This window comes from Ursus maritimus, unplaced genomic scaffold (assembly GCF_017311325.1).
Source record: "Ursus maritimus isolate PB19 unplaced genomic scaffold, ASM1731132v1 scaffold_14, whole genome shotgun sequence".
Taxonomy (NCBI): domain Eukaryota; kingdom Metazoa; phylum Chordata; class Mammalia; order Carnivora; family Ursidae; genus Ursus; species Ursus maritimus.
Genome location: NW_024423786.1, coordinates 61,096,072 through 61,121,445, shown reverse-complemented (window position 1 = coordinate 61,121,445; position 25,374 = coordinate 61,096,072). Strand labels below are relative to the sequence as shown.

General features: G+C 47.0%; 1 protein-coding gene across 4 annotated transcripts in view; it reads right to left on the bottom strand.

Moving 5' to 3' along the window:
* The window catches only part of NDEL1 (nudE neurodevelopment protein 1 like 1), a 44,575-nt gene that overhangs the window by 2,416 nt on the left and 16,785 nt on the right, over window positions 1-25,374 (bottom strand). For 2 of the 4 annotated variants that reach the window (XM_008687996.2, XM_040630017.1), the window contains exons 2-10: window positions 18,807-18,904; window positions 17,107-17,260; window positions 16,068-16,216; window positions 14,261-14,397; window positions 12,305-12,478; window positions 8,526-8,617; window positions 5,051-5,202; window positions 2,112-2,146; window positions 1,118-1,226 (exon numbers count right to left, since the gene is read on the bottom strand). In XM_008687996.2, coding sequence (XP_008686218.1) covers window positions 1,118-1,226; window positions 2,112-2,146; window positions 5,051-5,202; window positions 8,526-8,617; window positions 12,305-12,478; window positions 14,261-14,397; window positions 16,068-16,216; window positions 17,107-17,260; window positions 18,807-18,892 — 1,088 coding nt within the window. In that variant the 5' untranslated portion in view covers window positions 18,893-18,904. The remainder of the gene's footprint in view (window positions 1-1,117; window positions 1,227-2,111; window positions 2,147-5,050; window positions 5,203-8,525; window positions 8,618-12,304; window positions 12,479-14,260; window positions 14,398-16,067; window positions 16,217-17,106; window positions 17,261-18,806; window positions 18,905-25,374) is intronic. The other 2 variants (XM_008687998.2, XM_008687997.2) reach the window with 2 other exon arrangements.

Below are 25,374 nucleotides of genomic sequence, written 5' to 3'. Positions count from 1 at the left end.
GGGGGGGGGGGGTGCCACACATTCGCTACAAAGGTACCGTTCCATACACTGAAGAAGTGTGATCTCAGAGAAGCAGGCACACAGAGACAAGGAACGATCCCTGACCCCTTTGAAGAAAGAGTTAACGTCCCAAGTAACTAACCTCCCGGTACAGTAGTTGAGCTGGAAAGCAAGCCGCCCACACACAGGCCAAGAGCAACAGGAGAGCCTCAGGAACGCCACTTCCTCCCTCAGTGATGTGCTCCAGGACCTTCCCTTTTCTTTCTGGGCCTCCCCACCACCCGTCCCCATCCTCCCACGGCTACCCGCGCCCGTGCCTCTTCTCGGGGCCGGGCCCACAGCCCGCGTGCCCCTGCAGCCTTCACAGCATCAGCCCGTCTGCCATGTGTCTGGCTAGTTCCAGAACCTCAGCGAGAACCAGGCGGGCCTCACACACGGCCTCAGCTTCCAACATGCGAACATCACACTCCGGCCTCTCCGAGCACGGCGGCCGCAGGACAAGCCCCACCGGGCGCCAAGGACCACCTGGCCCCATCCCACAGGGACACGTGGAAGCCCCACGACAAGGGCCCCACGCGCAGGTTTTCGGGCTGGGATTCTTACAGTCTCAAACCACACAGACCATTTCAACAAAACAGCAAACTCATCCCTATTGTTCTGCTGAAGAAACCAAAGCAAGCAAAGTCCAGCCTGAGCTCACCCCCTGAACCTGTCAGTGGGCGCCCAGGCCACAGTCCCCCTTCCCAGGCTCCTCCTGGCCGGAGGACACCTGACGGCCCTCCGCGAGCAGCAACTCTCGTGCTCCCGACGCGGCTCAGCTCTCACGGGAAAAATAAGCAGTGGCAACCGGCAGAGAAAAGGAGAACAAGAAACTCGACGGGCCATTTCCCTGTGCGGACAGAAATGAGAATCCTTGACGTGAAGGCTGGATGCAGCACAGAGAGCATAACCTGCCAGGCTCGCACCTAGCACTGTCTTCTGAGGCGAGGAGTGGGACGGAAAAAGGCCAGAGGGAGAAGAAAGCGGACCCCACAGGTGGAAGCAGCGGTCTGGCGAGGTCCCTTCCCGCGATGGCAAAGCCGTGCCGTGGGGGCAGGGTTCCAAGAGGCGTACTCACCACTTGGGCTTCGGGAGCAGCAAAAGAGCCGCAGGGAAATGTCCCAGTGGACAACGCAGGACTGAATGGAGAGGGAACGCACAGGGACAGAGACAGATCTGGGAATCGTCTGTCCAAAAAAGGTTCCAGAAATGTCATGGTCTTACCACCAACATCTGGCTCAAGAGTGTGAAAAATAGCGAATCGAGCTCAGCACAGGGCCTCCGGTCAGCGGTGAAACAGCAGCAGCAGAAGCGGAGAGAGGGGAGGAGCTGGTCAGCAGGGCGAGAAGCCTATCGTGACAAAGCAGAGCACGCAGACCAAATCCGTCGGCAGCAAGGGCCGGGGCACCCGAGTGCGGCCGCGGGCAGGAGAGAGACGCGCCAGAGCTGGCGTCGGAGTGGACTCGCTCCCGATCCACGGAGCCGACGCTCAGACAAGCACCAGCCAGCGCTGCAGACGGAAATGCACCTCCCTGAAAGGGCAGATCACACGCGCACGCATGTGTACACACACACACACGCACACACACGTCTCCATCTCCTGTCCCGATGCACACGGGGAATCCAAGAGTGAGCAGAGAGGGGAGAGTCCCCAGGCAGCAAGGCTCCATTACCACTGGTGCCCGCCTTGAGAAAACAGAAGACTCTGGTCAAAAGGAACTCAAGTCAAATGTGACCCCGGGGCCTGACAGCGACACGCGACCCCCACACCCAGACTCCCGGCGGCAGCAGCACGGCCACAGCGCCAACCCCACACCAGGAGCGCCGCCAGGCCTGCTGGCCACCACCGCCCAGGGACCACGGCCACGAGCTCCTTGAGCTCTGCACAGCTGAACCAGTACTAAGGGGCCGGAGTCGGGTCAGGCCGGAACTGCCGCGCTCACACCCGGGCTGTAAGTTGGTTAAAGCGGAGTCAGCCCCATGCAGTTAGTAAAACCAGCGTGTTACTGCACTCCCACCACACACCCAGATGGAGAAAGGAGGAAAAGAGCACAGCAAACAAATTCAGTTACCCATGAACAACGTGGGAAATATGACTTTTTCTTGCCTAATAAAAAAAAAAGGAAAAAACATTAAACAGTAATACAAGTACTATTTTCACAGCGTGCCCTACAATTGGTCTACGCCCACCTACACACAGCCCCAGTGAGATCACATTCGCTTACAAAATCGGGGCAAGTGATACTTAAGAGGCTGAATGAAAACGATGGAGAAAACAGACCGTTTTTGAGCGAAGTCAAGTGAGCGTACTACACGTGAGGTTCAGATGAGGGACACGAAGGGCTGTCAGTAGTTGGAGGACACAGAGCAAGGCCAGGCAGGAGGTCCAGAGAGCCACATTCTAGAACCTAGCAGAAGCCATCACAGACTAGATAAAACCCTGTTTCCAGGAAGCCCTCAAACCACCAGAACTTACAGAATATTTTCGAACCACATGCGCTCCCCTAATGAGAAGGTGTGTCGTCTGGTTTCATGCGGGCAGGCCTCACGGCATCACAGGACCTCGCGGGCGGGGCGGGCGCATGCGCGTTCGCCCGCACCTCCTCTGCTGAGCCCCCCCGCCCCGCAGGTCTCTGGGAGTGCCGGGGAGACACAGGGCCGGTGCCGCGCACACACTCCTCAGTGGGAGGAGGGCAGGCAAGCTCGAGCTGAAGGCTTTTGAAAATGGAGTTTTCTCCCACGCTACCACTCCAAGCTCCCCACTTGCACACTTCTGTACGAAATGGCATTTTTGAACTGCCAGACTCCACAATGGAGCTGGGGGTGGGGACGCGTCCCCCCTTCCTGTCGCGGCTGGTACACACCATCATGACTTTGTCTAGTCAGCAGGCCAGCAGGAGGAAAGGCCAGGGTTCAAAGCCAGGCGGGGCAGAAGGAAGCCAGGACCAGAGCAAAGCAGCGAGGAGGTACAAACAGCGGAAGCACAGTTAGCTCCAGGAATACGGCAACGGGACACACGTGGTTCAAGAAGCAGGTTAATACTGGAGTGTGGACGTACAATCCGTTGAGTGTATCGACTAAACACTGAGGCCAGCCCACAGAAGCACGGTTAATCCGTAACGGAAACAGTACAGTTAAAAATTTGTACTACTCAGAGCAAAACTAAGTATCGTCTGTAACGGTCTCTCTCGGGAAGCACGTCTCCAGGTTCGGTTCAGGAAATAAAGCCTGCACGTGCATCCAGAATGTTCCTCAGGGGACAGGGGCTCCATGACAGAGCCCAAACTCCTGGTTCCGGGTGACCCTGCATCGTCTCCAGCTCCCTGAGACGGGGGTCCCTCTGTGGGCCAGCGGCGCCCCGGTGCCGCGTGCCCGGGCCACGTGGAAGCCAGGAGCAGTGAGCCCGCACAGACGGCGACCCCGCCTTCATCTGACTGTTCTGAGACTCCCTGCGTCAGAGGCATCGCCCCAAACCACCCGTTTCTGGTTCCTGCCCGTTCTCGCGTCACAGGGCATCTGAGGCAAGAAACAGGATTCCAGACAAAGACCCATGACTGTTCTACTGGAGCTTAATTACACGCTAGACAAAATACTTGTACTGTTTTCAACGCTCGTGAAGACTACCCTCAAAACTTTCCCTGTATTACTTGGGAGAAACGGCGACTTCCGTGTGAAATATCTGTGTATTCCACTCACCGTTACAGTATAAAATGGGTGCTCCTCAAGGTTGCCCGAAACTCCTAACCCTGAGGACAGTTAATTTTATACTTACTCCCCCTGAGGAACCCCAGTGGTTAGAATGAAGTTCTGATCTATATATTGCTACTTTCTAATGTGCTCCTTAATGGAACAGGTACCCTTCGGGTAGGAGTCCCTTCAGGGAGAGAGAGAAACCAGAACACTCTAATCCACAGGGGCGACAAAAAGAGGCTTTCCAGAGCGGTCTGTGTGCCGAGTCCTCCAGAACGGGCCACCGTTACTGAGGAAAGCAGAAAATACAAGCTCCTTTAAGAAACTGTGAACGTCTCTGGACTTTATCTGTCCTGTTTTCATAGAACAAGAACAAACGGGCTCTCCAGCTCCAAACAGCGACGGGAGCAAGGGAGCAGGTGGCCCGACGCCGTTCCGACAGCAGCTACCTGACGGGACCCGGTCCGCACAGCCCGACCACCGGAGCCGACTGGCTGGTAGCTAAGTGAAGGCACAGCCAGTGGAAGCACGACCACGCAGTGGTGTTTTTGACCTGAGGGGGAACACCGTGCACTGACAGGGAGGGATACTGGCCCCACTAGTCACGATGGGGGGCGGGAGCGGGTTGCAGAGCCGTATTTAAAGTCTAATGCCATTAAATTTACAAGCGTATAGCAGATGCATAAAAGTATGATTTTACATGCCTAAGAGTAAGTGGAAGGATGCAAAAATAGTGTGAAAACAGAAAACACCTACTCTCTCCTTACACACCTCTGCACCAACTGAAACGGTTTTGCATTAAGGACGTACCACTATTTCAGTCTTATGCCACTTTTTTAAACACTGTCAATTCCCCAAAATACATCTTCACGTCATACAAAATGTGTGTCCCCTAAACTGTATTCGATCCAGTGGTTTCATACTTTTCTAAAATCTTCAGACAACAGGGTTCTTGCAGAGTCTGCACATACACGACCACGGTGCTCTCTTCTACCCTTACCGACTATCGGCCAAGAAAATCCACCAGCCTTTAAGCGCCTGGAGAATAAGAACTGTTACCAGTCGTCTTTAATTCCCAGAGCCTAGGCACTGCTCCCTTGCAAGAGTCTGCTTCCCAAGACACAAGCGTCAGAGTTCTCGGGGCAACAGACTCCACGGGGACCAGAAGACAACAACAGACTTATGTCCCCTAAGACCTGAATGATACTGCTTCAGGGAGGTTCACCAAACCGAGTTTAGCTTTTCAAAGTTCAATAAGCTCACTGAATAACATGCGACTTTACTACTCAAAAAAAAATCACTTAAAAAGTCCAAGACTTACCCTTTGTCAAAGAAAGACGTATGTCCCGGTCGAGAGAGCTTTGCACTGCTGCTATTCATCCCCCCACAGTTCACATTCCCTGAAATATAGGATTTTCGTGATGCTTGGTCCTTTGCAAAATTCCTGCAAGCTGCTAGTTTGGATTCTAAAGCCTACGGAAAGAAGGAGGAATGATTGGCTTGTCAAAACAGTAGCTGTACATAAAAATCTGCATTTCAAACCATTTCTATTTCAAGACTAAAATTACACTCTCTTTGTTGATAACGGTAGCCATTCAAGCCACAGTCACCTCTCTGACAGAAAGAGGGAACGTTTACGCTGACCCCTAATGACCTCAGAATGATGCAGTTATTCCTCTCGGTATTACTGACGGATACAGACATACTCCTGACCTTACAACTAAGAAAACTGAGGCAAAGTAGGCAGATCCCAGGTCTCCTGACCCATCCGTGTTCCCTCCTAAGGGGGGGGACTATTGGAGAGTCATTAATTTCCTTATTCAAGACATCCGTCCATCCACACACTTGCCGAACGTGATCACAGAGCAGACACAAGCTGGTCTGAGGCCTCGGAGGGACAGACGCAAGGGCAAGTACTGGGTCCGGCACCAGGGGAAAGAGTGTGGTAGAAGATTCCAGAGCCGGAGGGTAGCAGACGGCAAGGCTGGGAAGGATGAGATCAGGAATTCAAGGACAGAGCTCTGAACAAATCAACCCTGGAAGGGTGGGCAGATGAAGACCCAACCAGATGACAAAGAGGAATGAGCGGGAAGGCAGGAAGCAGACCTGACACAGCATCAGAGAAGCAAAGGGAGGAAAGAGCTAAAAAAATAAAAAAAAACCCAGTGTTGAATGTTCCAAGGAAAAGCAGGGCAGAATAGCATCCGTCGGGTTGGGCAGCCGAGGCTCATCGGCGAGCAATTCTGGCGGAGCGAGCGGGGAGGAGAGTCAGACCAGGGTGTGCGGGGAGCGGGTGCGCGGTCAAAAACGCTAACAATAAATGGAGACACGCTTTCAGAAAGCTCGGCTGGGAAAGGGAGACAGAAGGAGGGTGACAGCCAAAGACAGACGTGGGGTTAAAGAGTAGCTGCTTTTACTTTTGCTTTTTAAGATTAAAAGCCTGTAGAATACGTGATACACAAATGTCACATAGGAAGTGTGTGTCTGAAACCTAACGGGTAATCCATAAAGATTACGTACAAATACTAAAATACAGTAAGAGGCTGAGAACACAGGAGACCTCGGCGAGAGGGCTGGAAGGGATGGGATCCGAGGCCCAGAGGGACAAAATTAGCCGTGGGCAGTAACGTGGCGCTTGGCCCACTGAGATAAAGAGGAAGAATGGCTACGAGCAGGGGTGATATTAGGAGGTAGCAACAGAGGTCAGAGAAGAGAACGGACAGTGGGAATCAGATGGCCTTGCTTTCTCAGTGGAGGAGGGTGCAGGGGTGGGGCTGGAGCCTCCAGTTCAAGTCCGTGGACAAAGGAGGACAAAGAGGTAGAAAGGGAGACACTCCGAAGAGCACGCGGGGCTGGCAGATAACCGCAGACCCAGAGTCCCGATGACATCTTGGAAGGCGGACGGTCAGCCGGATGGACAAACCGTGCGAGGACTCCCAAGGTCACCTTTCCGCACCACTTCTAAATAAATTACGTAACATCATATGCAAAACAAACAGGGACCAGAGAACGGGGGACGTGAAGCCCAGGAACAGGCAGGAGTAACCCGGGGAGAGAAATGGGGCCGTGCGCCAGCCTGCAAGCCCCTCAGAGCGCCCGGCAGAGAGGGCGCCGAGTGAGAAGCCGCAGACACAAGATGCAGCCAAGAAAGGATAGGTTTCTTCTACCCACAAGAAAAAGAAAGTAAATAAAAACGCCAGGAAAAGGAAAAAGCATACAAGTCAGCTCTGACAAAAAAATGAAGACACTTGGTATGATTTTGAGTAAATAAAAAAAAAAAAATGCCTGAAACATCTGCTGAGTGGCAGAGAGAAAGCAACCCAGGAGCCCGCTCCTCCTCTGATTCTGCAGACTACAGTCCACACATGGGCAGAACACTGGAGAAGCTGCTAATTTTCAATTTTCAGAACCAACTAATAGGAGAGTTCAAGATGGGACAGAAAGAAAGACACACACATACAACAGCGAGCTGAGATACAGTCTAATAAATCCAGAAACAGAGGCTTAAGCATGCCATTTAAAGTTTTAAAATTACCAAAAGAACAAAAAATTAAAAAGTGGGAAGTGGCAGTTAAATTTGTCATCTTTTTGCTTAAAGTTGGTAAGTCGAGGCATCAAAAAATCAGCACGTTATTTTGAGCTATGGAGCCAAACACCACCACTCTTACAACAATCAGGATTTTTAAAAACAGTTATGTTAGGAGGGAAAATTACTCTATGAACTGTGTGAAACAATTTGTGCACATCGCTTTTTATAGCAATGTTAAAATGCAGATTTAGAATTTAATCTGATGGTCAAAAAATAATTTTATGAGCCAGAAAAGGCCTCCCATTTCTCCGTTACGTAAAGTACAATGCAGTTTCTGCTTTTGTCAGAAAATGTCTTTCACAAACAAGTGAAGGGGTGACGGACAGCGGGCAGTTTCAGGGGTAGAATACTGAAAAGAGAGGTAAAAGGGGCCCAGGGAAGCAGGAAAGGGAACCCACGCCCGAGACGCCGACTTCTCAGAGGCGTCAATCCACACCGTTATCTGACCGCTTCCCGCGATCCAGATTCAGGGGAGAGCTGCGACTGCTGCACTGAGCCAGACTGCAGGTCTCCTCCACGGCCTAAAAGCCACGAGGCAGCAGTGACAGAAGAAGCCATCTGTGGGATCACCGGTGAGCAGGAAAGAAACGAAAGCAAGAGACGGCTCTCACTCAGTTCAGCCCAAGAGCCCTGCTGTTGGTGAGGTCAAAGAGCAGGTATTCTACAGAGCGAAACACTGAATACGCAGACAGACAAGGGTAAGATTTCAAAAGCCAAGGTTCCGGAAGCCAAGGTTAGAGCCAAGGAGACAGCACAGAAGCTGAAGTGGCCAAGGAGCAGGGAGACGGGTGGGACTAAGACCACAAAGTCCCGTCTGAGGGCCAGTGCTGACGTCCTCCGGGGAGAAAGCTCAGGGGGAGGCCACAGGGAGGGCGGACCACGGCAAGAACAGGATCCAAGAGTGGTATAAAACACAGCAGGCCCGAGAACAGTTATCTCAGGAAAAGACGGAGGAGTCATGATGTAGAAACGGCCAAAGGGAAACCGAGGAATGCCCAGGGGGATCTCCAGAGCGCAGCGCACAGGGCCTTCTGCAGAGGCCCCAGCGAGCCCGAGCCCTGGCGTGTTTATCTGGAGCCGTCTCGGCTGATCACTGTCTCATCACAGCCTGTACCACAGAAGGAACCCTTTCCCCTTCTCTCGCTCCAAATTCAGAAATCAACACTGTGGCAGTTAAGTATCTAGGGCTAAATAACTGACTACTTACCCCTACTTTCCGTAAGAGATCCCCCACGATGTTGAGTGCCGATATCCTCGCGGAGGGAGTTAGCGGACTGGCACCAAAACCGTTTGGTATCGCTAGAGAGAAAGAAAAGGTGAGTGATGACACTTGCAGGTGTCTTTCCCTTTTGTTGCCGGGTGTCACTGAGCGGCATACGCTCGATGACAAATCAATTCAGTATCCAGACTAGGGACGGAAGCTATCAAGTGGAGACACCATAAATACGCTGAACTGTCTCCTTCCACTGATGGATATTGAGACTAGATCCAATTTTACATCACGAATGATGCTAAAAGGACACGTATCCTTAAGACATCTAGACAGTATTTCCAGAGAAGAGAGTCCTAAAAATAGAACTGCCGGATCAGAGGACAGGCCCCTTTTTTTCACCTTAAGAGATCCTGCCAAAATGCTCTCCGAAAAGGTTGTGCCAATGTCAGCAATCTGTGTGGCTACGGCCTTAATAATATTAGACGTTATCTTTTTTTTTTTTTTGGTCAATTTAATAGTCATTTTGTTTTCTCTTTTGTTTCCTGAATAACTAGACATTTGAGCCTCTTCTGGACATCATGTTTATCCTCCGCACTTTGTCTACTGGCTTGTCTTTCCTTTAATCAATGGGCAAAGGCACTAAACACCACAGATATTCGCCCTTTCTCTCCTCAATCTTGTATTTCACGGTGTGGCATCTATCTTTCAAACTTCCTGCTTTGGTGGGGGAAGTTTTGGCTTCCTCACCTCAGTGTTATAAAAATGTTGCTCACATCTCCTCCTGATGTTTTCCTATTCTTTTTTTTACATTTAGATCATTTAATTCATCAAATATCTTAATTTTTTTCATCCAAATGGAGAGCCAGTTGTCCTAATACCATGCCGTGAAGACTCGTCTCATCTGAAACGGCACTTTACATATTCTGAATTCCCTATATATTTTAGTTCCATTAAATTCCTAGTCTGTTCCACCAGAAATACGCTGGTTTCATTATTACAATGTTAAAATGCTATGGTATCCTGAAGGAGAAATCTTGTTATTACCTAATTCGAACTTTTTTTTTTTTTTTTTAAAGATTATTTATTTATTTATTTGACAGAGATAGAGACAGCCAGTGAGAGAGGGAACACAAGCAGGGGGAGTGGGAGAGGAAGAAGCAGGCTCATAGAGGAGGAGCCTGACGTGGGGCTCGAACCCGGAATGCCGGGATCACGCCCTGAGCCGAAGGCAGACGCTTTAACCGCTGTGCCACCCAGGCGCCCCTAATTCGAACTTTTCTTGCCACATTTATTCTTCAGAGTAACTTTAAAAAATCAACTTGCCAACTTAAAAAACCCTGTGTTGATTTTTTTTTTAGGAATTTAAACTGCTGACTGATTTGGGGACAGCGGCTACTGCAACAGGCTTCCCGTTCAGAATCGCAGTTGTCCGGGGTGACAGTCACAACTTCTTGCACGCCCCTCAGCAAAGGTTTCAGTCAGGCACATTTCTTCAATTGATTTTTGAGGTGATATACACGATGGTTAAGAGCTCTTGAGCAAGACGCAAAGCCGTCTCTGCCGTTCTGACGCTGGGTGAGCTCTAGTCGGGGGCCCGTATGTGGTGCTGGTAACTGCACTTAGAAAATCGTTGTCAAGTTGAAATTAGTTCAGGCACTTTCTAAATACCTAGCACATAGTAAGTGCTCACGAAATGTTAGCTGCTACTCTTTTATCTGCTTTCTACAGAGTGCTAATCAATACGTAAATGCTTGGCTCCTGCTGCTCCTCGCTGTCCTTGGCCTTCAGACCATCACCTCACTGAAGGCAGGGACTTCGCCTCATTCCCCAGGAGACTCCCGGCAGCCAGCAGGATGCGCGGCGTACAACAGGCGCGCGACAGGATATAAATAAACTGCTTCGCTTTTCTCAGCAGGGACTTCCAGATCTCGCTTTCCCTTATTCTCAAATTATGAAATCTGGGCTTTTATGGTAAGCTGTCTTAAATGTTTTTTGGAAACAGGCACTGTTATCAATAAAATGCAATTAGCGACAGACCACTTCGCAGAGCTCAGCCCTCTCCATCTCGCACTGGTTTCTCTCATCTCCTGCTCCTCGTCAGGCCTGTGCTGACTTCTCCGTCACGCCACTGCTGTGAGCCAGGTCGCAGCGGCTTTCAGGTTAGTGAAAGTTCATGCCATCAGGTCCAGGCCAGAAATGTGTCTACCTGGACAGATATTCCTGCCTCGGGGTTGACACAGCTTAATCCTGTGGCAGAGAAAGCAAGCTCTGTGTCCCACTGACCTCACCCGGCTCACCGCAGCCAAGTCCCTGAATTAAAACCCTAACGAGCTATTACAGGACGTGCACCTCTCTGGGTATTAACCTCGACTGAAGCTCCAGACTATTCGGATTCGTGCTCAACTAACGGATTTTCAGAGCTTAGCTGCAGAATTCTAATTAGTACCTAAAAGCAAAAAATAAAAGCAAACCTTTGTTAATTCTCGAATGTTGGTGATTCTGAGATGCTCAAATGCCCAGGTAGCCATTCTGAAACATGGACAGTGAGGGTTCCGGACGAGCGCTGCCATCTACACCCTGGCCTGTTCTAGGGCCTCAGCAGTGAACCCAGCACGAGTACAGAGAACAACACCTATGACTATCCGGCATTTTCATCCTTCCTACCAAATTCACCTTATACCGAGGTGACGGTGGGACGAGTTCTCTATTCAAGGGCTACTGAGCACCTGAAATTTGGCTAATGCAACTGAGACACTGAATTTTAAATTTTAACTCACATTAATAAAAATGTCAACAGGCACCCGTGGTTAGTGGCTACGGGACTGGGTGGCACAGACTCGGAACGCTTCCTTCACTAACTGCCCAGAGAGAAAGCCTTCTCCTATCCCTCTGGAAGATAAAATCCTTTCTTTAAAAAAGACAGGGGAAGAAAGAGCTTCATTTTGGGAAGAAAAAAGTATGGAGGAGTGGGAGTTGCTGAAGTGTCTATAAGCTGTAAAAAAACTAAACAAATCCAAATAAAGAGCTTTGGGTTCTGTTCCAAGCTTTTATGCAGTGGCCGCTAAGCACTTTTTCGGCTTATCTGGATTAAAAAAAAAAAAACAAAAAAAAAAAACCAACAACAAAAAAAAACACCTCTGCTGATGGCAACAGAACATTCTCTAAGTACTAGTTATCGGTGACTCCAAATGTCACCTCTGAAAACGGCAGCCCTGGGGGCGTGTAAGAGAAGGGCCGCGTCCGCCGGAGCCAGTCTTACACGAGTCTCACTGGCAGCTCGACCAGTCTCGGTACCGTGGGCGTGTGAAGGCGTCTAGTCCTCCGGGATCGGTTCAGTGGCAAAAGAAATAAACCGTGTTTACAGATGACCCCCAAAGGCGGGTGCAACAAGGAGGTGCGTGCAAACGCAAACGAGCACACGTGGCGGAGAGTCGGGGTTAGCAGCAGTCGGCGTTCGGGGTAAGACGGCAGACGGGCCACTCTCTTCTTTTTCAATTTTCTGGCCTGAGCGTGGATTACTGCCAGCATCAAAAGATCGACTTTCCCTGAAAACCTTTACCTTTTTAACATCTCGACGGACTGAGCCGCTCATCTTACACGTGGCCACCGTCGCCCCGCTCCCCGTGCAACCTCTTCTTGCGCCTCACAGAGCGCGTGAGCTCACGGCCGTCCACGCCGAAGCCACTGCTACACGCGCCTCGCTCTGCTTCCCCAGCGAACCCTCCCCGGCTGCATTCTCTCCCGCAGGCTCAGAAAGAAAAGTCGTCGCAAACCTTTCGGTGAAGGAAAACTGTTCTCCGTGCCCTTGCCAACAGGAGTGGCCGGCAAAGAAAGTGAGGCCTGGACCGCCGAGTCCATCTTTTCACAATCGAGGGTGGGAGAACTGGGGGCCGACTTTCTGGTTACTTCCTGTTGTCTTTCCCGAACTGCCAGTTCTTGTCTTAAGTCTGCAAAATGGGGCACAGGCAATAAAACTCACCAGAGGAAGCAAATCCATGCGGCCAAGTCACCTGTGAAACGCCATAAAGCCATTCTTCCTAAGTGACGATTTCTCGAAAACGGTTTCCCATGTAACACTTTTTATTTTTCGGGGTATATAAATGACAACCCTATTGTCTAAATGGTCTTTGAGAATAATTTAAAAATGCAAGGACTGACATAAATGCTCTTACCTAAGAGAACAGCTAACTATGCTCACACGTGTAAAAAAAAAAAAAAAGGAGGGGGGGCGAATTCCAAAGAAGAACTCGCAGTGAGCCTGACACAAAAATAAATACTTTTCAACTCATTTGCTTTTATTTTGAAATAATGTACTTTGGGGATTACTGCAAAATCAATGAAGTACATTTTTGTAATTTTAAATGTATTTTTAATTATCAAAATGCACTATTTTGTTTTAGAAAGGAAGTAATTCAAAATAGTTGTAATTTTTTTCTTGCTTTCAAATACCGAATTTTTAAGCCAAAATTAACATTTTCTTTTCCAGTTACACAACCGACCTACAGAACGCGTTTAAAAAGGATACAAAGTTATCCCACCTGTGGGTATGTATCCAACGTCTACCCACGGGTAATGAATAAAGAAAATGAGGTACGTGCACATAGGTGATCTTACTCGGCCTTAAACAGGAAGGACACTCTGACATCTGCTACCACATGGATGAACTCCAGGACATTACACTAAGTGAAAATCAGCCCGTCACAGAAGGACAGATACTGTACGACCCCACGTTCATGAGGTTCCTAGAGTTGTCAGATTCATAGACACAGAAAGGACAATGGTGTTTCCAGGGGCTGGGGGAGGGGTGGGGAGTTAGACCGCTGTATACATATTATGCATATAGTGATTATATACTTTCCTTTAAAATTCTTCCCAGAGCGCCTGGGTGGCTCCATTGGTTAAGCGTCTGCCTTCAGCTCAGGTCATGATCCCAGGGTTCTGGGATCGAGCCCCGCCATCAGGCTCCCTGCCCTGTAGGGAGCCTACTTCTCCCTCTCCCTCTGCCTGCTGCTCCCCCCTGCTTACACTCTCAAATAAAATCTTAGAAATAAAAATAAAAAATTCTTCTTCCCTCTTTTTTAGTACGTGATAGAATGCAGAATATCATAAAAAAGAAAATAGTCCCTACTTTATAACGCGTGCACATCTGCAGTGTCACTATATGCCTAATACAAAATTATTTACATGGAACCAAACAGGAAAAAACCTAAAGAAGCCAAGCAGGACCCACGCAGTGGTAGCAGAGTTAAGGTTTTGGAAAACAGACCAGGGTCTGAATACCAACTGAAAAGTTTTTTAAGATTTTTTTTTTTTTTTTTCTAATCTGAGAGAGAGAGCACGAGCGGGGGGGGGGGAGGAGCAGAAGGAGAGAGAGAAATAGACTCCCTCTGAGCAGGGAACCCAATGCGGGGGTCGATCCCAGGACCCCAAGATCATGACCTGAGCCGAAGGCAGATGCTTAACCAACTGAACTACCCAGGCACCCCCAACTGAAAAGTTCTAAGACTTTGGACAAAACTCAAACTCTCCATGCCTCAGTTTTCTGACCTATAAAATGGGGATAATACTACCTACCTCTTATTGGCACTGCAGGCATTAAGAAACTAAAGGAACTTAGTGCAGTGCCTGACAAAAGCATATAAATGTACACAGCTTAAAAGCGGATCCTGAAGCTAGCTTAGAACTCGGGCTTGGGGATAGTAAGGTGAAGGATAAACTTTCAGTTTTACCTCTTGCTTCATCCTTTAACCGTTGGACGGACACCAACAAAGATTCCTTTTCATCAAGTTCGCTTTCTAAAAATGCATTGCGTTCAATGGCCTGATTTAGCCTTTGTTCAAAGTCTTCCAGTGAAACTATTGTTGCCCTAAAAATAAAAAAAACAAAAAAATAAATTGAGAGTCCATGAATTAAATAAGTAGCATGCAAATAGCCAATACGAAGGGAAACTGTTGGGGTCTACCTCATGACATTTCCTGACCTAGAAAGCCTGGCTCAGCTGAAAGAGAATGATCCCAGTCCCTTCTGAGCTCTGGTGGCGTTTAGTATCTCTGCTATTAGTTCTGGCCATTCAATACATTCTCTTAAATTCCCACCAAAATTCATTACAGTTCCTTAAGAGGAAGGCCATTTACTACACATTATATCTCCCCACTGGATTTTAAACAGAGAACAATCAAGATTAGAAAACTTTACAATTTTAGAGTACATTAAGAATTTGTTTAAAACACCAAGCCCCAGGTCCCTACCAACTCCTCTTTCTGCATTCCTCATCTTACGTATTCAACAAACGGTTAACATGCACCTACTATGGGCCCCCCGCCCACTGTGTGCTACCTGCTAGAGAAATAACGCTCCCTAACCTCAAGCTAGAACTCTCAATGCCCTGGCCAATGTTATCAAGTCCTATCAACTGTCGAAATGTCACTCAACCCCATCTGTTCTCCTCCAACCTCCTGCCCTGGTTTAATTCTTTATCCATCGCCTGCTTCACTCCTAAATGGTCCTCCTCCCTACTTCCAATCCCTCAGGATTATCCTTTCAAACCAAAATCTGATGTTACTCCTTCATTTAAAAAATCCTTAAAGAGCCCCTCATTGCCTCCGGAATGGCTTTCAAAGAGAGCGCGCAAGGTTCTCCCCAACCGGGCTGCCCACCTTCCAGGCTCAACCTGTTCAGCCACTCTCTCCGCACTTCAGTCAAAGTGAAAGAGTCCTGCCGGCCAAGCCTCCCTGCCTTCACGTTCCCTCCTCACCTGGCTGGCTGCGTCCCTCCTTGCAGACTCAGCAGAACGCCAGCGAACTTCCCCCATTCCCCCAGGGCACTCTAGCTGCTCCCACCGCAACGCCCCGAGCGCGGGTACACTCTCTTCACCAGCGCATTTCTGGTGTGCAATGTCCACACCTGTCACACCCAAGGTATCCTCAACTCTAGCATCGAGTCAGGCACTGAAGAGTCACTCACACATTAATCATCGTAAAATACTAGGAATTCAGTTCGGAATGGTTAAGAAACAACGAATTATAATCACAGTGAAGCTTAGCAACAGTAACGGGGAGCCGCTCTAGGCCGCACCGCACAACCGTGAGGGAGGCAGTGTTCTGGGAAAATCCACTGGTTTGTGTTAAAGCTGAAGAGGATGAAGAGGAGTAGGGATGTAAAGATGGACTGGGGAGGAAGAAACTGCAGACTGCAGGTAGGAGACTCGGGGCCCACGACAAGCGTGGGAGGACTGAGAGCACGGAGGGAAAGACAGAGGACTGGAGGACACCGGCTTGAGAGAAAAACCAATAGGAGCAACCACAGGACCCGAAGGGGAGGAAAAGGACAGAGGGGAAGAAAAATCTGGAAGGGTTTGATCTGGGGAGATAAGGATCTGGGGTTAGCGTCCATGTGATGAGTTACAAGGGGGCGTGAAACCCCAAAAGGAGATGCCGTGGGACCAAGATCCGGGCGACAGGCCGAGCCTGCACAGCCGGATTTTCCGCACTGCTGGCCAGCGGCGGCTACTCCAGCAAAGACGCACCCCTCGTTTACCTCTTGGCGCGCTCCAGGTCGTCGTTGGCCTGCTCCAGCTCTCTCACGTACTTGTGCAGCTGCTCCTTGATGGCCCGAGTCTGACTCAGGTCATCTTCCAGCACCGACACCTGCTTGTAGCTCTGTGCGTACTGCTGCTCTAGCTTCTCCTGAACGCGTGCGCACGGGAAGGGGAGCGTGTTGTGAATACACAGTTCTCCTTAATAAAGGAAGTAACCCAAGAAATGGGGGGTCCCCAAGGAATTCCCCCACCATCTGAGCTGATGGGAGTAGTAGCAGCCCTCTCCTCCTTATGATATAAACACACACACACACGCTCATTCCAAGTACCGTAACTCATAAATTTACAGAGTCAACCACTCTCCACTCAGAAAGAAATCTAATAATCCTCTCTCTGAAAAGAACTAAAACAGTGAAACCATTGCCTCCAAAACCCCACATGTGGTGGAGGAGCTCTGGGTTCTCAGGCTAAACGCAGACCAGGGCAAGCACAAACAAGGAGACTATCGCCCTGAGTTCCAATGCCCTCCCTCGCACCTGCCTTCCCCAAACCCTGCTCCCCCGGGCACAGAAGCGGCTCAAGCCCTTGGCTAAAGCAGGCGCTGAAAAGCAGCAAAAGAGGCTGATTTTTTTCTACTCCTGGAAATCCCTTTTTAAAAAGGAGTTTTTTTTAACCCCAACTAAACTTCAAAACTAAAGAGACTATGAACAACAAAACAAATGCATATTTCATATAAATATTATTTTAAATCTGTCAAATCAGGCAGCTTTTAAAAATGACAGGACTTACAATATGACATTGCAGGACGAGTATCACTAAGAAACTGACAGCTACAGAGTTTCTAAGTGAACTCCTAAACTCTACGCCCCCTTTCCCTTGGTTCCAGGAAAGTTTATTTCAAAAAATCACTTTAAGCCTTTTCTATTTTGTTTTTGCTGCCCGGCTGCCTGCTGCTCTTAAGCTCCACCTAAAAAAAAAAAAAAAAAAAAAAAAAAAAAAAAAAAATCTATTTCTCCTTTTAATATAAGCCAGAGTTACCTTTAACGCTTCCACTTCATACTTCAGTCTTTGGTTATCAGCTTGCAAGTCTCTGTTTCTTTGTTCAGCCTGTACTAACTGTGCCTCCAGCTCTGCTTCTAATTCTCTGCTTCCCTCCTGGAATTCAACTAGCTCATCCCGAGCTTCCTGGAAGCTGATCAGAGACAAAGTGGGAAGAGCAGTTAGAGCAGGAACCACGGGGTAGCGTGAAGAGCATTACCTAGCGGTTCAATAATTCTGTCTGAATGCCGGCACTGCCATGAAATACACTACACGATAAAGACAGTCTGTCCTGCAGCTCGTACGTGATATTCGGGGTTCAGTGAAAGTGAGTTAAAAGGCCCAAAAGGGGGGAACCTGGGTGGCTCAGTCGGTTAAATGTCTGCTTTCAGCTCAGGTCACGATCCTGGGGCCAGGCCCCGAGTTGGGCTCCCTGCTCAGCCGGGAGTCTGTTTGTCCCTCTCCCTCTGCCCTGCTCCTGCTCGCTCGCTCAGTTTCTCTCTCTCAAATAAAGTCTTTTAAAAAAAATCTATTTTTTTTTTTAAAAAGGCCTAAAGGACTCACATTTTATATACTCACCCCTAGATCCTTCTTATTTAAGGTGTAAATAAAAAAGCACATATACATTTAAACAAAGTAGTTTAATATTTAGGTAAGTATTTTTCAATACAGTTGCTTTCCTTTGTAGTTCTATTTTTTTTTTAAATTTTTATCTACTTGAAAGAGAGAGAGAGCGCGCACACACAGTAGGGTGGGGAGGGGCAGAGAGAGAGAGAAAGAGAGAGTCCCAGGCAGACTCCCCACTGAGCAGGGAGCCCAAGGCAGGGCTCAATCCCAGGACCCTGGTCACGATCTGAGCCAAAACCAACAGCGGGACACTTAACTGACTGAGCCACCCAGGAGTCCCTCTATTATTTAATTTTATACATTTAAAAGCGTTATTCTGAGAAGGGGTCCACAGGTTTCCCCAGCCTATTAAGGCATCTATGGCACAAAAAAGATTAAGAACTCCTGCCACAGACAGACCCATTCTAGATCCACGGGCACAATACAGTAACGGCCTTCAACAGTAACAATGAAACAGTGATAGAAGGTTTAGTAACAAGCTCTGTAAAACAAAGCAGGAAAACGTGTGTGCATGTTAGAGCATGTTTTAAAAAGAAATCTGAGACAAATTTTGGTGCTCAAAGGTTATTATGTAAAAGCTTCCCCAACTAATTAAAATAAGTGAGAGCTTATAAAACGCTCCACAACGCCTGAAACTCTTCTCGCCCCCTCCACAGCTCTGCTGGCTCCTGACAGACAGCACTCGCCTGGAGAGAACTAGAGACGGCTGCGTGTGCCCGACACAGCTCATCGGAATCTCCAAAGACCACACGAGGAGGCGGAATGAGGACGCACACAGCAGGCCAAGGACGGCCAAACGCAGTAGCATGAAAGGAGGTAAACTACCAGAAGAAATCACAAACATGACGTTTTCTTACTGTTTTAATAATTTGAGTAATAAAGATTTATGGCATTTTCATACTATTTAAATACAGCAATGCTATGACTATTTCCAGACTCCCACACCTAAATCTGAAACTTTAAATTTAGCTTTATAGTAAATAAATAGATAGAAAACGAAATAAATAAAATTGCTAGAGTTGGTATATTCCAAATGCCCCCCCCCCCATTTTCAGGATGCTTTTCAATATTACCTTTGTTTATACTTCAAGGAAAGTTCCTTCCAGTAAGCAGTTTCCTCCTTTAAACTCGAAAAATCTGGTATATCTTCACCATCCATGATCAAGAAAGCCTGTGAAATATTAAAGACAAGTTAAATAGACAACAGGGGCACCTGGCTGTCTCTGTCGGTGGAGGGTGCAACTCTTGACCTTGGGGGGCGTTGAGTTCAAGCCCCACACTAGGCAGAGAGCTTACACTCAATCAATCATTCAATGACAGCTATTAAAAACGAAATAAACCACACGAAATAAAAAAAATTAAAAACAAAGAGAGAACACAGGAATCTATAAAAGTATAAAATCTGGGATATTAAATCAGCATTCTGGAGGGAGTTAAACATGACAGATTCTGCGAGTGGATAACTAGACACATACATCACTTTACCGCCCCAACCTCAGGGACCACCAGGACCGTGGAGGACGTTAGGACAGGAGAGGAGCTCCCCAACGTGCTCGGCTATAAAGGCACATGAGGCACTCTGGGAGGAGGCACTAGGTTCTAAGTGAACTGGCCCCATAGAATCGTCTCGCGCCCTGGGCCCCAGCAGCTGGGTTACAGCCAGCTGGTCTTCTGGGAATCAAGTGACAGAAACAAGTACACTGTCCGAGCTGACGCTCCTACTGCGTGTCCTTCCCTGCTGTACAACTGCTTCAAAAGACCTATCTGAAACATTTCATGCCAGGGGACCACACTAGGAAATCGGGTACCACATTCTCAATAATGGACTGCTATTATTACATTTCTAAAAACTTAATTACAAGACCAAAGCTTCCTCCGTAAGGTCACTAATCCCCAACTTCAGTGTTCTCTCATCGTGGCTGCTCTCCCAAAGCGTGGCAGGGGGGTGGGAATACCTATGACCTCACATTTGGACTGACCACCTAAAAACCCCAATTGGCTGGCCGGAAAATGAAATACCAAGGACACTGGGCTCACTCTGCGTTCATGCCTAGAGCAAAACGTCTGCCTTCCCTCCTACAACCCTCTCCCCAAGCATCCCACTTTATATTCCAGCAATACCGTTTAAAATTGTCTCAACACGACATTCTGTTTCAGGTCTGGATGTTTCCTCTACCTGGAATGGCTCTCCCTTCCTTGAGCATTTGGAAAGCTCCTACTTGTCCTTTAAAACCTAGCTGTCATCTTTTCCAGAAAGCCTTTCCTGCCCTCACCCAGACAGCACTGAAATCTCCCACACTCTTGCCTATCATTATACCCCACACTTGCTTTCCCGAATAGACTTACCACACATGATGCTTTGCTTCGACCTGTATCCCCGTGAGGCTGTGTATTATTTCGACCCAGCACAGTGTCTGCACAACAGCAGACACTCAATAATATTAGCTAAGCTAAACCAAAATTGAATCAACCTAATCCATACAGGGCAGCAAGAACTAAAGACCAGCTTTACAAGTAAATTAATAGAAACCAGAGTTCACATGGCACAATCCACTCATAAAGGCTGAGCAAGAAGTCACAGACCGGAAACTCCAGCTTCAGGGTGGATATGCCAAAGAGGCACGAGAGTGATTTCTCGCTGAGTAATATTAACATATAACTTGATACACTTAGTTTGAGGCTGACTGCCGCGTTGTTTCATCCGAGTCTTTCCTGACCACCCCACCTTCTCTGATTTTCGGCATGTTAGTAAATCTTCCAATTATCTGAAATTAATAATCAGCCTAAGAGTTCTCTGAAAAGAGAAGAATTCTTGACATGCCTGGCAACCCTTATGGCACCAAGCTAACAGCTGGCTCAGAGAAAGTATTAATGCTATCCAGCATTTACTGAGCAACTGCTACGTGTCAGACGCTAAGTACTGGACAAGTACTTGGTGCCCAGGTGGGCCCTCCTCCAATGCCGTCAGCCCTCCACTGGCACACTCCTGGCTGTGCCACTCTACTCTTGGACATGCCGTCAGGGCCCAACGCAGAGCGGGGAGTCCCGCCCAGACGGGGCTCTAGGGCTCCGGTTCTGCCATTCAACTCCTTAAGCCACCGCTTAACCTCTCAAGGTCTCCTTTTTCTCATCCAAAGAGAGTCTGGACCAGATGACAGGTTTCTTCAAGTCTGCGTACTGACTACTAAATATTACAGATCAATTTTACAATCCTACCCCTTTATCAAAGTTTCCGATTCCCACTCTATTTCCCCAGTTGTAGAGCTAATTTTATTTATAGCTACAATTTGTAGTAAGGTGTCAGTGAGGATGAGGCTGGTCCAGTAGAAGTATTTGTATCTCAGAAGAATATCCAAAACCCCCGAAGGCATCGCCACGTGGTTTCAATAACTCTGGAGAGTTTCTGCCTCAGTCTCCTTGAGGGAAGGGGCAGATTTCATATCAACAATCCAGATGAAGTTCTAATTACAGCACAGAGAGGCATCGCAAGGTGAGGCAACAATCACTGTCCCTTGAATGCTCTCAATAAGGTCTTTCCCAAAAATGCCGCCCCCACCGGAAAATGTCGGTTCCATCTGAAATCTATGAATCCAGCCCTGAAGAACCTCGTGGGCACAGGTCCTCACACCTGGGTAGATGCACTCACCATCTGAACACTGGCAACCACATATCAATGAGCCGTTCAAATACTCCGTTTTTGATACACAATCCAATCAATTATGGTTTTATAAAATGTTACGAAGATCCCAGGGACACAAGAAGCAAAGTTTGCTGCTACTGATTCTGGTTCAAATAAGAAATATTTATAGAAAAATGAAAGGGTAAGTCTCTCCAGCTAGTTCCTTGAGGGCTGGACCAGTGTCTTATTTATAAATCCCTCTGCATCACCAGAAACACGGAACATGGTAGAAATTCAACAAATGTTTGAAACGACTTATAACCTTTCTTTCATTATTCCGTCTTTACTTTCCAAAGCACTGCTTTCCTTTATTAAGATCTAATTCCTATTTCAGGAATGGCGTAAGAAAACCTCGTGGGCAGTTTATTTCTACCTCACAGCGCACCACCACGTATTAAATCAGGATTACAAAGCCTATCATTTCCGGCTAGACAAAATTATCAGTCTGATGCACGCCAAGCCACAGTCACGTGAAAAGCGCCATACAGGCTCCACCCCAAAGAACAGGGAGCGGATGGGACTCACTGGGGAGAGCCTTGGAGACACCACCACACACTTGCTACCTAAAATAATCACCGTCCAGCCCTTCGGTCTTAAATATAAATGGACAACCAAGAAGCAGCAGACAAATGAGAAAATCCAGGAGTGTGAATAAGAAAATCCTAGCACCTACTGCACTGAAACAGGTAATTCACAATGAGAGGATCTTTCTCCTGCAAGAACTCAGGAGGATGACCTCCCACACACTTCCTGAGATGGTTACAGAAGCCGAGAAAACTAAGGCAGGGCAGCATGGGGTGCAAGAAACAGGGACTCCAACTTAAGACTGCAAGGAAGAGAAGTCCCCAGATGAAGCCCAGCCCACCCTCAGCCAGATGGGTGGCTCCAGCGAAAACGAGGAGTCCCGTGTAACAGTCTGGGAAGCTGGATACACCTGAGGTTGCGATGAAAACACATCGCTCTTGGGTCAATAAGGAAAAAAGCAAGTGGGGGCACCTGGCTGGCTCAGTCAGGGGAGCGTGTGACTCTTGATCTCAGGGTTGTGAGTTCAAGCCCCATGTTGGGTACAGAGATTACTTAAAAATAAAATCTTGAAAAACAGCAAGTGAAAACTCCAGAGAAATGAAAACAGTATAAAAAAGGCCTTGACACTTATACACAACATTTTTAATTTAAATATCTCAAGTCTAAAATTCTTAATTAGCTGACTTTGTATTACTTTATGCATCTGAGACAAGTTCCATATTTTATAGCCATCAGTGAATTTCCTCTTTTTGGCCTTAAATTTGCCATAACTGTCGTGTGTTGCTCCTCTGCAAGGTTCTAGGATTTGGTGTACAGGTCTGTATTATTTTTTAAGCCTCTCTAATTTTGTACTTCGATGATAATACTTTGCAGCCTTGGTCTTCTCAAAGTGAATATTTGTTGTCTTTGTAGCTTATAGTCAAGTGGCAGCCATCTTGGTCCCTTAACTACGTTGCTCTCATGCTTTGGACCTTCTCTAGATTACATATGTCTTTCTGGAATTGGGTGACTGGAGCCTCTTCAGTATTTCAACATTCTGTTCACGGGTAGGATACTTTCAACGTTTGCAGTACTGTTCCTGTTACTAGGCAGCAACTGCTAGTGGTGGGTTGTGTGGTCCACAGGCCAGAGTCCTTACGGAAGTTCATAATAACTATCCGCTGCCGTCCTTGCATCTAACATTTATTTGAATGTATTTTAACATGGAGCCAATCCTTCTACAAATAGAGTTTGTTTGTAGAAGGATTGGCTCCACAGTTTTTAATTTAAAAACGTTATCATTCACATGCCCAATGTGAAACTTTTCTGCGTGAGACTGCTCTGTTGACATTGGCCCTTTATTCAGTATCAGAAGACTTGTAAGTAGTTATGACATTGAAGAGCACTTAGCTAAGTAGATTCCCTGAGGAATCTGTTTACACTTCCGGGTGTACTATAAAGTATCCATTTGCCCTTGATTTTTGTTGCCTAAATAGGGCCATATTCTTAACACAATCACGAACGTTTCCATCAATATTCCCTGATGACTTGGGTTATAAATAGACTTCCCTGCAAAACTTTTTCAATATCTAGCTCTATTCTTGTGCCCTCCCTATCCAATTACTTAGTTCAGTACCAAATAACACTAGGAAAACTACTTTAATATGTGTTTTTATTTCACACGTGCATCTCCTATTTTCTTGCTGAATCTTATGCGAACTGAATGTTGACTCCAATTTTTCCAATTAACAGGCCACTTTGCAACGTGTTTATCGGCCCCTCAAACAGTATAATCTACAACTGAAACCTTTTACTAAAATGACCATCATCTTTTCCAGAAGAAACCAATTAAAAACATTTGACCTGGAAACAAGGGGTAGAAGCAACACAGCTGTAGTAGTGGAGAACCCTGGGCCAGACTCCTCTACTCACGGGCTGGATGACCTTGGGCAAGTTACTAAACCACTCTGTGCCCCCCGCCTCACCTGCACAATGGGGATAATAATTAAAACAGGGCTGTTATGATTAGGGGAATTAATATTTGTAAAGTACTTAGTACAGAGCCTGGCACATAGTAAATGCAGCGTAAATTTTATTAAATTGTGAAAAAATATATTAGTTCAGTAGTGAACCTCAAGCATGACTACAAAATAAATGTGCTTCAGAATTTAGAAGATACAAATGATTCCTTAATCTCTTCCAGAAGCTATACGCATAGTCCAGTGACACCACCATTCCTGAAAACATTTTTTAAAACCTTTTGGAATAGCCTTGAAGAGGCAGATTAAAAATGAAAAAAAAAAAAAAAAAAAACAGTTATTTCTTTGTGGTCACACCTCAGCCTTACTGCTTTCCAATTAGTATTATTCAGCTTTATCACTCTGATTTTATTCATCAGAAATGCCCTTTCCAAAAATCAGAATTTTTACGAATGACCAAAATTTGCTACCACTGCAGATACTCAAAAAGATCTTCTCCCGGCTGTGAAGACAGTCTGTTCAGTTTGCTTCAGGTTACAGTGGGAGGATGTGTTCACTGCGTTATTTGAAACTATGTAACTGGAGATATTAAGGCTACAGAAAGTTAGCCAATATGGAAAAATTCACTGCTAAAAAATTTTTTAAAAAAGCTTTAATGATAGATTGATAATCTTCTGAGGCTGAAATGAAAGCAGATAATTATGTACTCTCCCTTGCTACCCAAATCTCCCCTCAATACCACGTCTCATACAGATAGGAGTATGGATCTCAAACGTACAACTTTCACATGGGGTATTATCACACTGTATGTGACCTTCAGATGGTAACTGACAAATCAACTCATATGGGTGTAAAACAGACTGTCTAAAATGCTATACTTACGTAGAAGCTACTTTTTGCACAATGGTTAAGAAAATCCATCTCAAATGGTATTGCCAACCTATTAATAGTTGTAGTATCGACTAATGAGATTGAGAAAGTCCTTCTGGAACTCACTGTAGGTGATACGTGCCTCTCAACCAAAATCATCTACTTCTAAAGGTGACATTTACAGAATTTTTTTCCTTTTCAAAGTTGATCATAAATACGATCTCCCTTTCAGTCCTGACCATCAAATTTCTTCTTCTACCTCAGGAAGTGATCAGGAACTTATGTCAGAAGTCATTTTAAGCTTTAGTAACCACTTTTATCTCAGCATGACTTAAAATGAGCATAAAAATAAGTTTTGCAGATGTCGGGAAAGCCAGATGTAAGTTTTTACTGAGGTCTCCGCTTATTCTGAATTTCCCTTATCCAACTTCAATTTATTTAATAAATCTACAGTGACCTGAGAAAGAACAGCTCTGGAAGATTCAGCAACTGCCGTGTAGACCAGGTCAACCTCCAACTAGGGCCAGCCCAAGGTTTTCTTTGTTACTTATAATCTCTCAACTTTAAATATTAGTTTTAATGAAAATTCAGAAGAGACATCTTCCTCCG